Source organism: Oncorhynchus gorbuscha, linkage group LG05, assembly GCF_021184085.1.
Source record: "Oncorhynchus gorbuscha isolate QuinsamMale2020 ecotype Even-year linkage group LG05, OgorEven_v1.0, whole genome shotgun sequence".
In the NCBI taxonomy this organism is placed as follows: Eukaryota; Metazoa; Chordata; class Actinopteri; order Salmoniformes; family Salmonidae; genus Oncorhynchus; species Oncorhynchus gorbuscha.
The window spans coordinates 194619-210688 of record NC_060177.1 but is presented as its reverse complement, the minus strand read 5'-3'; the positions used below and the strand labels follow the sequence as shown (position 1 = coordinate 210688).

The following is a 16070-nucleotide window of genomic DNA, read 5'->3' as shown; positions in this document are numbered from 1 at the left end:
GTAAATGAAACATATAATAAAATGATTGTAATACGTAAAAAAATATATTTATATGATTTCTCTCTCTTATTTCTCAGTATCTCTAGAGTCTGGACAGAAATGTGCCAAGTCAATAAAGTTATGGAACAAATGTATTGTTTACTGGCGCCTGTAATGATCTACATTTGAATGGTTGTCACCAGCTGTTAGAGCGTGTGATTTGATTGGACACAAAGGCACACGTCATGTCATCCCTTTACTTATTGACCTTGAGCGAATCGATGAAGTCGGAGCGAGATTCCGCAAAGCCTGGTCTCTGCGCCACTCTGTTGGTGAAGTTCACCATAAACTTCCTTCACCGTGGAATGAGGTTTAGTCCGCTAGGGGCAGACCTTGAGTTGGAGCCTATTGGCCTACCGAAATGTCTTCTATGACGAAAAAGAAAGTCAAGGTGATAAATGTATTATATCTTAGTAGAAATGTCAATACTAACGAGGTGTCTATTCTCCATGTCAGTTTATCAGCACTTCTCTCCTGTCTGCCAGCGAGGAGGAGGAGGAGGAGGAGGTCTCTGTAGTTTCTTCATTTACGTCACCCCTCTTTCAATCCCTTCCTCCTTCCGTCCTGCTCTACATACAACGTCAACGGGGGACACCACGTTCAAACTGGTTTCTCATATTAACACCCACCACAATCACTTCGCCACCATAAACCTCTTTTGGAACCAGGTGAGTTGAATATCTGTTGATTGGTGACATAAAGGAAGGAAACAACAGAGCGAATAGAGTAGACCGGCCGGAGAGGCGACAGTGTTTCTAGTCGAGCGTCATTTATCTCATTCCTTTCCCCTCGGTTTGGAAATGGCTCTCAGCGTATCGCCAGTGTGTAATGTGCTTGTTTACGCGGTTGTTTCTTCATGGCGGTTAACGTCGGCTTGTAAACAGAAAGCCCGTCTACGTCAGCCACTATGTAGCCAAAATGTCGTCTTTTATTTGACTTCCACATTCTATGTCCCATGCCACAAACCGATGGCGTCGTGAGGGGGGGATGGAGGGAGTGTGAAAGAGACCCATAAACGAGTAGCGAGGCCACACTAGGTATCCCCATGTCAGAGCTGAGCCCTCCATGCCACTAGCGGGTCTGGCCGAACCTATCTTTAGTAGGCCCGTCCAGAACCTGTCTTTCTTCAACTTAGTTTTCCTGTCAAGTTATCGGCCCATTTAAAGATACAGCGCGTGTTCAGAGGCTAATAATGACCAACCAATTGAAACAAGTCCCGATGTTTTTTTGTGTGCTGGTGGATACATTTGGTACGACCATGGAGGAATGGTTAGGCTACTTTGAAACGGATAATGTAGGTCTGCCAGGTCTGAGTTGGTGAGGATACGTTGTTGCAGACACTCCATTGCATCAGCATGCAATAGACTGGAGGCTGATGCTTCTTGTTCCCAGTGAATGGATTTCTGACCCAATCTCTAGTCTTTTATGAAGCATCAGCATTAGCCTCAACTACAGTTATAATCTAGTCCAGGGGAACACAGATCTGGCCCTACGAGGTCTGGAGTACTGCTGCTTTTCTGTTCTACCTGATAATGAATTGCACCCACAATACAGTCAGGGGCAGATATTTAGGCAACACAGTGATGTGGATTATTGTACTGCATTACAGGTACGCCCAATGTAATAGATCATTAATAGGAGTCAGATCTTGGTGAATAAACACTGTCGCAGGTAGTGCACTGCAGACCAGGTGCTACTGAACATCTGGTTTATGAGTTGATAGTCTGGTACTGGGGATTACAGTAATGTCATGGAGGTGGTACTGTAGATTATAGTAATAGTAATGTCATGGAGGTGGTACAGTAGATTATAGTAATGTCATGGAGGTGGTACAGTAGATTATAGTAATGTCATGGAGGTGGTACAGTAGATTATAGTAATGTCATGGAGGTGGTACAGTAGATTATAGTAATGTCATGGAGGTGGTACAGTAGATTATAGTAATGTAATGTCATGGAGGTGGTATAGTAGATTATAGTAATGTAATGTCATGGAGGTGGTACTGTAGATTATAGTAATGTTATGGAGGTGGTACAGTAGATTATAGTAATGTCATGGAGGTGGTACAGTAGATTATAGTAATGTCATGGAGGTGGTATAGTAGATTATAGTAATGTCATGGAGGTGGTATAGTAGATTATAGTAATAGTAATGTCATGGAGGTGGTATAGTAGATTATAGTAATGTCATGGAGGTGGTATAGTAGATTATAGTAATAGTAATGTCATGGAGGTGGTATAGTAGATTATAGTAATGTCATGGAGGTGGTATAGTAGATTATAGTAATGTCATGGAGGTGGTATAGTAGATTATAGTAATAGTAATGTCATGGAGGTGGTATAGTAGATTATAGTAATGTCATGGAGGTGGTACAGTAGATTATAGTAATGTCATGGAGGTGGTACAGTAGATTATAGTAATGTCATGGAGGTGGTATAGTAGATTATAGTAATGTCATGGAGGTGGTACAGTAGATTATAGTAATGTCATGGAGGTGGTACAGTAGATTATAGTAATGCCATAGAGGTGGTACAGTAGATTATAGTAATGTCATGGAGGTGGTACAGTAGATTATAGTAATGTCATGGAGGTGGTACAGTAGATTATAGTAATGTCATGGAGGTGGTACAGTAGATTATAGTAATGTCATGGAGGTGGTACAGTAGATTATAGTAATGTCATGGAGGTGGTACAGTAGATTATAGTAATAGTAATGTCATGGAGGTGGTATAGTAGATTATAGTAATGTCATGGAGGTGGTATAGTAGATTATAGTAATGTCATGGAGGTGGTACAGTAGATTATAGTAATAGTAATGTCATGGAGGTGGTATAGTAGATTATAGTAATGTCATGGAGGTGGTATAGTAGATTATAGTAATGTCATGGAGGTGGTACAGTAGATTATAGTAATGTCATGGAGGTGGTATAGTAGATTATAGTAATGTCATGGAGGTGGTACAGTAGATTATAGTAATAGTAATGTCATGGAGGTGGTACAGTAGATTATAGTAATGTCATGGAGGTGGTATAGTAGATTATAGTAATGTCATGGAGGTGGTACAGTAGATTATAGTAATGTCATGGAGGTGGTATAGTAGATTATAGTAATGTCATGGAGGTGGTACAGTAGATTATAGTAATGTCATGGAGGTGGTATAGTAGATTATAGTAATGTCATGGAGGTGGTACAGTAGATTATAGTAATGTCATGGAGGTGGTATAGTAGATTATAGTAATGTCATGGAGGTGGTACAGTAGATTATAGTAATGTCATGGAGGTGGTACAGTAGATAATAGTAATGTCATGGGGGTGGTATAGTAGATTATAGTAATGTCATGGAGGTGGTACAGTAGATTATAGTAATGTCATGGAGGTGGTATAGTAGATTATAGTAATGTCATGGAGGTGGTACAGTAGATTATAGTAATAGTAATGTCATGGAGGTGGTACAGTAGATTATAGTAATGTCATGGAGGTGGTATAGTAGATTATAGTAATGTCATGGAGGTGGTACAGTAGATTATAGTAATGTCATGGAGGTGGTATAGTAGATTATAGTAATTTCGTGGAGGTGGTACAGTAGATTATAGTAATGTCATGGAGGTGGTACAGTAGATAATAGTAATGTCATGGGGGTGGTATAGTAGATTATAGTAATGTCATGGAGGTGGTACAGTAGATTATAGTAATGTCATGGAGGTGGTACAGTAGATTATAGTAATAGTAATGTCATGGAGGTGGTACAGTAGATTATAGTAATATTAATGTCATGGAGGTGGTACAGTAGATTATAGTAATAGTAATGTCATGGAGGTGGTACAGTAGATTATAGTAATGTCATGGAGGTGGTACTGTACATTATAGTAATAGTAATGTCATGGAGGTGGTACAGTAGGTAATGGTAATGTTATGGAGGTGGTACAGTAGATTATAGTAATGTCATGGAGGTGGTATAGTAGTTTATAGTAATAGTAATGTCATGGAGGTGGTATAGTAGATTATAGTAATGTCATGGAGGTGGTATAGTAGATTATAGTAATGTCATGGAGGTGGTATAGTAGATTATAGTAATGTCATGGAGGTGGTACAGTAGATTATAGTAATAGTAATGTCATGGAGGTGGTACAGTAGATTATAGTAATGTCATGGAGGTGGTACAGTAGATTATAGTAATAGTAATGTCATGGAGGTGGTACAGTAGATTATAGTAATATTAATGTCATGGAGGTGGTACAGTAGATTATAGTAATAGTAATGTCATGGAGGTGGTACAGTAGATTATAGTAATGTCATGGAGGTGGTACTGTACATTATAGTAATAGTAATGTCATGGAGGTGGTACAGTAGGTAATGGTAATGTTATGGAGGTGGTACAGTAGATTATAGTAATGTCATGGAGGTGGTATAGTAGTTTATAGTAATAGTAATGTCATGGAGGTGGTATAGTAGATTATAGTAATGTCATGGAGGTGGTATAGTAGATTATAGTAATGTCATGGAGGTGGTATAGTAGATTATAGTAATGTCATGGAGGTGGTACAGTAGATTATAGTAATAGTAATGTCATGGAGGTGGTACAGTAGATTATAGTAATGTCATGGAGGTGGTACAGTAGATTATAGTAATGTCATGGAGGTGGTATAGTAGTTTATAGTAATGTCATTGAGGTGGTACAGTAGATTATAGTAATAGTAATGTCATGGAGGTGGTACTGTAGATTATAGTAATGTCATGGAGGTGGTATAGCAGATTATAGTAATGTCATGGAGGTGGTACAGTAGATTATAGTAATAGTAATGTCATGGAGTTGGAATAGTAGATTATAGTAATGTCATGGAGGTGGTATAGTAGATTATAGTAATAGTAATGTCATGGAGGTGGTACAGTAGATTATAGTAATAGTAATGTCATGGAGGTGGTATAGTAGATTATAGTATTGTCATGGAGGTGGTATAGTAGATTATAGTAATGTCATGGAGGTGGTACAGTAGATTATAGTAATGTCATGGAGGTGGTACTGTAGATTATAGTAATGTCATGGAGATGGTATAGTAGATTATAGTAATGTCATGGAGGTGGTATAGTAGATTATAGTAATGTCATGGAGGTGGTACAGTAGATTATAGTAATAGTAATGTCATGGAGATGGTATAGTAGATTATAGTAATGTCATGGAGGTGGTATAGTAGATTATAGTAATGTCATGGAGGTGGTACAGTAGATTATAGTAATAGTAATGTCATGGAGGTGGTATAGTAGATTATAGTAATGTCATGGAGGTGGTACAGTAGATTATAGTAATGTCATGGAGGTGGTACAGTAGATTATAGTAATGTCATGGAGGTGGTACTGTAGATTATAGTAATGTCATGGAGGTGGTATAGTAGATTATAGTAATGTCATGGAGGTGGTATAGTAGATTATAGTAATGTCATGGAGGTGGTACAGTAGATTATAGTAATGTCATGGAGGTGGTACAGTAGATTATAGTAATGTCATGGAGGTGGTATAGTAGATTATAGTAATGTCATGGAGGTGGTACAGTAGATTATAGTAATAGTAATGTCATGGAGGTGGTATAGTAGATTATAGTAATGTCATGGAGGTGGTATAGTAGATTATAGTAATGTCATGGAGGTGGTACAGTAGATTATAGTAATAGTAATGTCATGGAGGTGGTATAGTAGATTATAGTAATGTCATGGAGGTGGTATAGTAGTTTATAGTAATGTCATGGAGGTGGTACAGTAGATTATAGTAATAGTAATGTCATGGAGGTGGTACAGTAGATTATAGTAATAGTAATGTCATGGAGGTGGTATAGTAGATTATAGTAATGTCATGGAGGTGGTACAGTTGATTATAGTAATAGTAATGTCATGGAGGTGGTACTGTAGATTATAGTAATGTCATGGAGGTGGTATAGTAGATTATAGTAATAGTAATGTCATGGAGGTGGTACAGTAGATTATAGTAATGTCATGGAGGTGGTATAGCAGATTATAGTAATGTCATGGAGGTGGTACAGTAGATTATAGTAATAGTAATGTCATGGAGTTGGAATAGTAGATTATAGTAATGTCATGGAGGTGGTATAGTAGATTATAGTAATAGTAATGTCATGGAGGTGGTACAGTAGATTATAGTAATAGTAATGTCATGGAGGTGGTATAGTAGATTATAGTATTGTCATGGAGGTGGTATAGTAGATTATAGTAATGTCATGGAGGTGGTACAGTAGATTATAGTAATGTCATGGAGGTGGTACTGTAGATTATAGTAATGTCATGGAGGTGGTATAGTAGATTATAGTAATGTCATGGAGGTGGTATAGTAGATTATAGTAATGTCATGGAGGTGGTACAGTAGATTATAGTAATAGTAATGTCATGGAGATGGTATAGTAGATTATAGTAATGTCATGGAGGTGGTATAGTAGATTATAGTAATGTCATGGAGGTGGTACAGTAGATTATAGTAATAGTAATGTCATGGAGGTGGTATAGTAGATTATAGTAATGTCATGGAGGTGGTACAGTAGATTATAGTAATGTCATGGAGGTGGTACAGTAGATTATAGTAATGTCATGGAGGTGGTACTGTAGATTATAGTAATGTCATGGAGGTGGTATAGTAGATTATAGTAATGTCATGGAGGTGGTATAGTAGATTATAGTAATGTCATGGAGGTGGTACAGTAGATTATAGTAATGTCATGGAGGTGGTACAGTAGATTATAGTAATGTCATGGAGGTGGTATAGTAGATTATAGTAATGTCATGGAGGTGGTACAGTAGATTATAGTAATAGTAATGTCATGGAGGTGGTATAGTAGATTATAGTAATGTCATGGAGGTGGTATAGTAGATTATAGTAATGTCATGGAGGTGGTACAGTAGATTATAGTAATAGTAATGTCATGGAGGTGGTATAGTAGATTATAGTAATGTCATGGAGGTGGTATAGTAGTTTATAGTAATGTCATGGAGGTGGTACAGTAGATTATAGTAATAGTAATGTCATGGAGGTGGTACAGTAGATTATAGTAATAGTAATGTCATGGAGGTGGTACAGTAGATTATAGTAATAGTAATGTCATGGAGGTGGTATAGTAGATTATAGTAATGTCATGGAGGTGGTACAGTTGATTATAGTAATAGTAATGTCATGGAGGTGGTACTGTAGATTATAGTAATGTCATGGAGGTGGTATAGTAGATTATAGTAATAGTAATGTCATGGAGGTGGTACAGTAGATTATAGTAATGTCATGGAGGTGGTATAGCAGATTATAGTAATGTCATGGAGGTGGTACTAGTAGATTATAATGTCATGGAGGTGGTACAGTAGATTATAGTAATGTCATGGAGGTGGTACAGTAGATTATAGTAATAGTAATGTCATGGAGGTGGTACAGTAGATTATAGTAATAGTAATGTCATGGAGGTGGTACAGTAGATTATAGTAATGTCATGGAGGTGGTACTGTACATTATAGTAATAGTAATGTCATGGAGGTGGTACAGTAGGTAATAGTAATGTTATGGAGGTGGTACAGTAGATTATAGTAATGTCATGGAGGTGGTATAGTAGTTTATAGTAATAGTAATGTCATGGAGGTGGTATAGTAGATTATAGTAATGTCATGGAGGTGGTATAGTAGATTATAGTAATGTCATGGAGGTGGTATAGTAGATTATAGTAATGTCATGGAGGTGGTACAGTAGATTATAGTAATAGTAATGTCATGGAGGTGGTACAGTAGATTATAGTAATGTCATGGAGGTGGTACAGTAGATTATAGTAATGTCATGGAGGTGGTATAGTAGATTATAGTAATGTCATGGAGGTGGTACAGTAGATTATAGTAATAGTAATGTCATGGAGGTGGTACAGTAGATTATAGTAATGTCATGGAGGTGGTATAGTAGATTATAGTAATGTCATGGAGGTGGTACAGTAGATTATAGTAATGTCATGGAGGTGGTATAGTAGATTATAGTAATGTCATGGAGGTGGTACAGTAGATTATAGTAATGTCATGGAGGTGGTACAGTAGATAATAGTAATGTCATGGAGGTGGTATAGTAGATTATAGTAATGTCATGGAGGTGGTACAGTAGATTATAGTAATGTCATGGAGGTGGTACAGTAGATTATAGTAATAGTAATGTCATGGAGGTGGTATAGTAGATTATAGTAATGTCATGGAGGTGGTACAGTAGATTATAGTAATAGTAATGTCATGGAGGTGGTACAGTAGATTATAGTAATGTCATGGAGGTGGTACTGTACATTAGATAATAGTAATGTCATGGAGGTGGTATAGTAGATTATAGTAATGTCATGGAGGTGGTACAGTTAGATTATAGTAATAGTAATGTCATGGAGGTGGTACAGTAGATTATAGTAATAGTAATGTCATGGAGGTGGTACAGTAGATTATAGTAATAGTAATGTCATGGAGGTGGTATAGTAGATTATAGTAATGTCATGGAGGTGGTACAGTTGATTATAGTAATAGTAATGTCATGGAGGTGGTATAGTAGATTATAGTAATGTCATGGAGGTGGTATAGTAGATTATAGTAATAGTCATGGAGGTGGTACAGTAGATTATAGTAATGTCATGGAGGTGGTATAGCAGATTATAGTAATGTCATGGAGGTGGTACTAGTAGATTATAATGTCATGGAGGTGGTACAGTAGATTATAGTAATGTCATGGAGGTGGTACAGTAGATTATAGTAATAGTAATGTCATGGAGGTGGTACAGTAGATTATAGTAATAGTAATGTCATGGAGGTGGTACAGTAGATTATAGTAATGTCATGGAGGTGGTACTGTACATTATAGTAATAGTAATGTCATGGAGGTGGTACAGTAGGTAATGGTAATGTTATGGAGGTGGTACAGTAGATTATAGTAATGTCATGGAGGTGGTATAGTAGTTTATAGTAATAGTAATGTCATGGAGGTGGTATAGTAGATTATAGTAATGTCATGGAGGTGGTATAGTAGATTATAGTAATGTCATGGAGGTGGTATAGTAGATTATAGTAATGTCATGGAGGTGGTACAGTAGATTATAGTAATAGTAATGTCATGGAGGTGGTACAGTAGATTATAGTAATGTCATGGAGGTGGTACAGTAGATTATAGTAATGTCATGGAGGTGGTATAGTAGTTTATAGTAATGTCATTGAGGTGGTACAGTAGATTATAGTAATAGTAATGTCATGGAGGTGGTACAGTAGATTATAGTAATGTCATGGAGGTGGTATAGTAGATTATAGTAATGTCATGGAGGTGGTACAGTAGATTATAGTAATGTCATGGAGGTGGTATAGTAGATTATAGTAATTTCGTGGAGGTGGTACAGTAGATTATAGTAATGTCATGGAGGTGGTACAGTAGATAATAGTAATGTCATGGGGGTGGTATAGTAGATTATAGTAATGTCATGGAGGTGGTACAGTAGATTATAGTAATGTCATGGAGGTGGTACAGTAGATTATAGTAATAGTAATGTCATGGAGGTGGTACAGTAGATTATAGTAATATTAATGTCATGGAGGTGGTACAGTAGATTATAGTAATGTCATGGAGGTGGTACAGTAGATTATAGTAATGTCATGGAGGTGGTACTGTACATTATAGTAATAGTAATGTCATGGAGGTGGTACAGTAGGTAATGGTAATGTTATGGAGGTGGTACAGTAGATTATAGTAATGTCATGGAGGTGGTATAGTAGTTTATAGTAATAGTAATGTCATGGAGGTGGTATAGTAGATTATAGTAATGTCATGGAGGTGGTATAGTAGATTATAGTAATGTCATGGAGGTGGTATAGTAGATTATAGTAATGTCATGGAGGTGGTACAGTAGATTATAGTAATAGTAATGTCATGGAGATGGTATAGTAGATTATAGTAATGTCATGGAGGTGGTATAGTAGATTATAGTAATGTCATGGAGGTGGTACAGTAGATTATAGTAATAGTAATGTCATGGAGGTGGTATAGTAGATTATAGTAATGTCATGGAGGTGGTACAGTAGATTATAGTAATGTCATGGAGGTGGTACAGTAGATTATAGTAATGTCATGGAGGTGGTACTGTAGATTATAGTAATGTCATGGAGGTGGTATAGTAGATTATAGTAATGTCATGGAGGTGGTATAGTAGATTATAGTAATGTCATGGAGGTGGTACAGTAGATTATAGTAATGTCATGGAGGTGGTACAGTAGATTATAGTAATGTCATGGAGGTGGTATAGTAGATTATAGTAATGTCATGGAGGTGGTACAGTAGATTATAGTAATAGTAATGTCATGGAGGTGGTATAGTAGATTATAGTAATGTCATGGAGGTGGTATAGTAGATTATAGTAATGTCATGGAGGTGGTACAGTAGATTATAGTAATAGTAATGTCATGGAGGTGGTATAGTAGATTATAGTAATGTCATGGAGGTGGTATAGTAGTTTATAGTAATGTCATGGAGGTGGTACAGTAGATTATAGTAATAGTAATGTCATGGAGGTGGTACAGTAGATTATAGTAATAGTAATGTCATGGAGGTGGTATAGTAGATTATAGTAATGTCATGGAGGTGGTACAGTTGATTATAGTAATAGTAATGTCATGGAGGTGGTACTGTAGATTATAGTAATGTCATGGAGGTGGTATAGTAGATTATAGTAATAGTAATGTCATGGAGGTGGTACAGTAGATTATAGTAATGTCATGGAGGTGGTATAGCAGATTATAGTAATGTCATGGAGGTGGTACTGTAGATTATAATGTCATGGAGGTGGTACAGTAGATTATAGTAATGTCATGGAGGTGGTACAGTAGATTATAGTAATAGTAATGTCATGGAGGTGGTACAGTAGATTATAGTAATAGTAATGTCATGGAGGTGGTACAGTAGATTATAGTAATGTCATGGAGGTGGTACTGTACATTATAGTAATAGTAATGTCATGGAGGTGGTACAGTAGGTAATGGTAATGTTATGGAGGTGGTACAGTAGATTATAGTAATGTCATGGAGGTGGTATAGTAGTTTATAGTAATAGTAATGTCATGGAGGTGGTATAGTAGATTATAGTAATGTCATGGAGGTGGTATAGTAGATTATAGTAATGTCATGGAGGTGGTATAGTAGATTATAGTAATGTCATGGAGGTGGTACAGTAGATTATAGTAATAGTAATGTCATGGAGGTGGTACAGTAGATTATAGTAATGTCATGGAGGTGGTACAGTAGATTATAGTAATGTCATGGAGGTGGTATAGTAGTTTATAGTAATGTCATTGAGGTGGTACAGTAGATTATAGTAATAGTAATGTCATGGAGGTGGTACAGTAGATTATAGTAATGTCATGGAGGTGGTATAGTAGATTATAGTAATGTCATGGAGGTGGTACAGTAGATTATAGTAATGTCATGGAGGTGGTATAGTAGATTATAGTAATTGTCATGGAGGTGGTACAGTAGATTATAGTAATGTCATGGAGGTGGTACAGTAGATAATAGTAATGTCATGGGGGTGGTATAGTAGATTATAGTAATGTCATGGAGGTGGTACAGTAGATTATAGTAATAGTAATGTCATGGAGGTGGTACAGTAGATTATAGTAATGTCATGGAGGTGGTATAGTAGATTATAGTAATGTCATGGAGGTGGTACAGTAGATTATAGTAATGTCATGGAGGTGGTATAGTAGATTATAGTAATTTCGTGGAGGTGGTACAGTAGATTATAGTAATGTCATGGAGGTGGTACAGTAGATAATAGTAATGTCATGGGGGTGGTATAATAGATTATAGTAATGTCATGGAGGTGGTACAGTAGATTATAGTAATAGTAATGTCATGGAGGTGGTACAGTAGATTATAGTAATATTAATGTCATGGAGGTGGTACAGTAGATTATAGTAATAGTAATGTCATGGAGGTGGTACAGTAGGTAATGGTAATGTTATGGAGGTGGTACAGTAGATTATAGTAATGTCATGGAGGTGGTATAGTAGATTATAGTAATAGTAATGTCATGGAGGTGGTATAGTAGATTATAGTAATGTCATGGAGGTGGTATAGTAGATTATAGTAATGTCATGGAGGTGGTATAGTAGATTATAGTAATGTCATGGAGGTGGTACAGTAGATTATAGTAATAGTAATGTCATGGAGGTGGTACAGTAGATTATAGTAATGTCATGGAGGTGGTACAGTAGATTATAGTAATGTCATGGAGGTGGTATAGTAGTTTATAGTAATGTCATTGGAGGTGGTACAGTAGATTATAGTAATAGTAATGTCATGGAGGTGGTACTGTAGATTATAGTAATGTCATGGAGGTGGTATAGTAGATTATAGTAATGTCATGGAGGTGGTACAGTAGATTATAGTAATAGTAATGTCATGGAGTTGGAATAGTAGATTATAGTAATGTCATGGAGGTGGTATAGTAGATTATAGTAATAGTAATGTCATGGAGGTGGTACAGTAGATTATAGTAATAGTAATGTCATGGAGGTGGTATAGTAGATTATAGTATGTCATGGAGGTGGTATAGTAGATTATAGTAATGTCATGGAGGTGGTACAGTAGATTATAGTAATGTCATGGAGGTGGTACAGTAGATTATAGTAATGTCATGGAGGTGGTATAGTAGATTATAGTAATGTCATGGAGGTGGTATAGTAGATTATAGTAATGTCATGGAGGTGGTACAGTAGATTATAGTAATAGTAATGTCATGGAGATGGTATAGTAGATTATAGTAATGTCATGGAGGTGGTATAGTAGATTATAGTAATGTCATGGAGGTGGTACAGTAGATTATAGTAATAGTAATGTCATGGAGGTGGTATAGTAGATTATAGTAATGTCATGGAGGTGGTACAGTAGATTATAGTAATGTCATGGAGGTGGTACAGTAGATTATAGTAATGTCATGGAGGTGGTACTGTAGATTATAGTAATGTCATGGAGGTGGTATAGTAGATTATAGTAATGTCATGGAGGTGGTATAGTAGATTATAGTAATGTCATGGAGGTGGTACAGTAGATTATAGTAATGTCATGGAGGTGGTACAGTAGATTATAGTAATGTCATGGAGGTGGTATAGTAGATTATAGTAATGTCATGGAGGTGGTACAGTAGATTATAGTAATAGTAATGTCATGGAGGTGGTATAGTAGATTATAGTAATGTCATGGAGGTGGTATAGTAGATTATAGTAATGTCATGGAGGTGGTACAGTAGATTATAGTAATAGTAATGTCATGGAGGTGGTATAGTAGATTATAGTAATGTCATGGAGGTGGTATAGTAGTTTATAGTAATGTCATGGAGGTGGTACAGTAGATTATAGTAATAGTAATGTCATGGAGGTGGTACAGTAGATTATAGTAATAGTAATGTCATGGAGGTGGTATAGTAGATTATAGTAATGTCATGGAGGTGGTACAGTTGATTATAGTAATAGTAATGTCATGGAGGTGGTACTGTAGATTATAGTAATGTCATGGAGGTGGTATAGTAGATTATAGTAATGTCATGGAGGTGGTACAGTAGATTATAGTAATGTCATGGAGGTGGTATAGCAGATTATAGTAATGTCATGGAGGTGGTACTGTAGATTATAATGTCATGGAGGTGGTACAGCAGATTATAGTAATGTCATGGAGGTGGTACAGTAGATTATAGTAATAGTAATGTCATGGAGGTGGTACAGTAGATTATAGTAATAGTAATGTCATGGAGGTGGTACAGTAGATTATAGTAATGTCATGGAGGTGGTACTGTACATTATAGTAATAGTAATGTCATGGAGGTGGTACAGTAGGTAATGGTAATGTTATGGAGGTGGTACAGTAGATTATAGTAATGTCATGGAGGTGGTATAGTAGTTTATAGTAATAGTAATGTCATGGAGGTGGTATAGTAGATTATAGTAATGTCATGGAGGTGGTATAGTAGATTATAGTAATGTCATGGAGGTGGTATAGTAGATTATAGTAATGTCATGGAGGTGGTACAGTAGATTATAGTAATAGTAATGTCATGGAGGTGGTACAGTAGATTATAGTAATGTCATGGAGGTGGTACAGTAGATTATAGTAATGTCATGGAGGTGGTATAGTAGTTTATAGTAATGTCATTGAGGTGGTACAGTAGATTATAGTAATAGTAATGTCATGGAGGTGGTACTGTAGATTATAGTAATGTCATGGAGGTGGTATAGCAGATTATAGTAATGTCATGGAGGTGGTACAGTAGATTATAGTAATAGTAATGTCATGGAGTTGGAATAGTAGATTATAGTAATGTCATGGAGGTGGTATAGTAGATTATAGTAATAGTAATGTCATGGAGGTGGTACAGTAGATTATAGTAATAGTAATGTCATGGAGGTGGTATAGTAGATTATAGTATTGTCATGGAGGTGGTATAGTAGATTATAGTAATGTCATGGAGGTGGTACAGTAGATTATAGTAATGTCATGGAGGTGGTACTGTAGATTATAGTAATGTCATGGAGGTGGTATAGTAGATTATAGTAATGTCATGGAGGTGGTATAGTAGATTATAGTAATGTCATGGAGGTGGTATAGTAGATTATAGTAATGTCATGGAGGTGGTACAGTAGATTATAGTAATAGTAATGTCATGGAGATGGTATAGTAGATTATAGTAATGTCATGGAGGTGGTATAGTAGATTATAGTAATGTCATGGAGGTGGTACAGTAGATTATAGTAATAGTAATGTCATGGAGGTGGTATAGTAGATTATAGTAATGTCATGGAGGTGGTACAGTAGATTATAGTAATGTCATGGAGGTGGTACAGTAGATTATAGTAATGTCATGGAGGTGGTATAGTAGATTATAGTAATGTCATGGAGGTGGTATAGTAGATTATAGTAATGTCATGGAGGTGGTATAGTAGATTATAGTAATGTCATGGAGGTGGTACAGTAGATTATAGTAATGTCATGGAGGTGGTAGTAGATTATAGTAATGTCATGGAGGTGGTATAGTAGATTATAGTAATGTCATGGAGGTGGTACAGTAGATTATAGTAATAGTAATGTCATGGAGGTGGTATAGTAGATTATAGTAATGTCATGGAGGTGGTATAGTAGATTATAGTAATGTCATGGAGGTGGTACAGTAGATTATAGTAATAGTAATGTCATGGAGGTGGTATAGTAGATTATAGTAATGTCATGGAGGTGGTATAGTAGTTTATAGTAATGTCATGGAGGTGGTACAGTAGATTATAGTAATAGTAATGTCATGGAGGTGGTACAGTAGATTATAGTAATAGTAATGTCATGGAGGTGGTATAGTAGATTATAGTAATGTCATGGAGGTGGTACAGTTGATTATAGTAATAGTAATGTCATGGAGGTGGTACTGTAGATTATAGTAATGTCATGGAGGTGGTATAGTAGATTATAGTAATAGTAATGTCATGGAGGTGGTACAGTAGATTATAGTAATGTCATGGAGGTGGTATAGTAGATTATAGTAATGTCATGGAGGTGGTACTGTAGATTATAATGTCATGGAGGTGGTACAGTAGATTATAGTAATGTCATGGAGGTGGTACAGTAGATTATAGTAATAGTAATGTCATGGAGGTGGTACAGTAGATTATAGTAATAGTAATGTCATGGAGGTGGTACAGTAGATTATAGTAATGTCATGGAGGTGGTACTGTACATTATAGTAATAGTAATGTCATGGAGGTGGTACAGTAGGTAATGGTAATGTTATGGAGGTGGTACAGTAGATTATAGTAATGTCATGGAGGTGGTATAGTAGTTTATAGTAATAGTAATGTCATGGAGGTGGTATAGTAGATTATAGTAATGTCATGGAGGTGGTATAGTAGATTATAGTAATGTCATGGAGGTGGTATAGTAGATTATAGTAATGTCATGGAGGTGGTACAGTAGATTATAGTAATAGTAATGTCATGGAGGTGGTACAGTAGATTATAGTAA

At 36.3% G+C, this 16070-nt stretch overlaps 1 protein-coding gene across 1 annotated transcript in view; it reads left to right on the top strand.

Moving 5' to 3' along the window:
- The first annotated feature begins 432 nt into the window (after window positions 1–432).
- The window catches only part of LOC124035434 (zinc finger protein 710-like), a 72985-nt gene continuing 57347 nt past the window's right edge, over window positions 433–16070 (top strand). The window contains exon 1 of the mRNA XM_046348882.1: window positions 433–707. Within this exon, the coding sequence (XP_046204838.1) occupies window positions 438–707 (270 nt within the window). The 5' untranslated portion in view covers window positions 433–437. The remainder of the gene's footprint in view (window positions 708–16070) is intronic.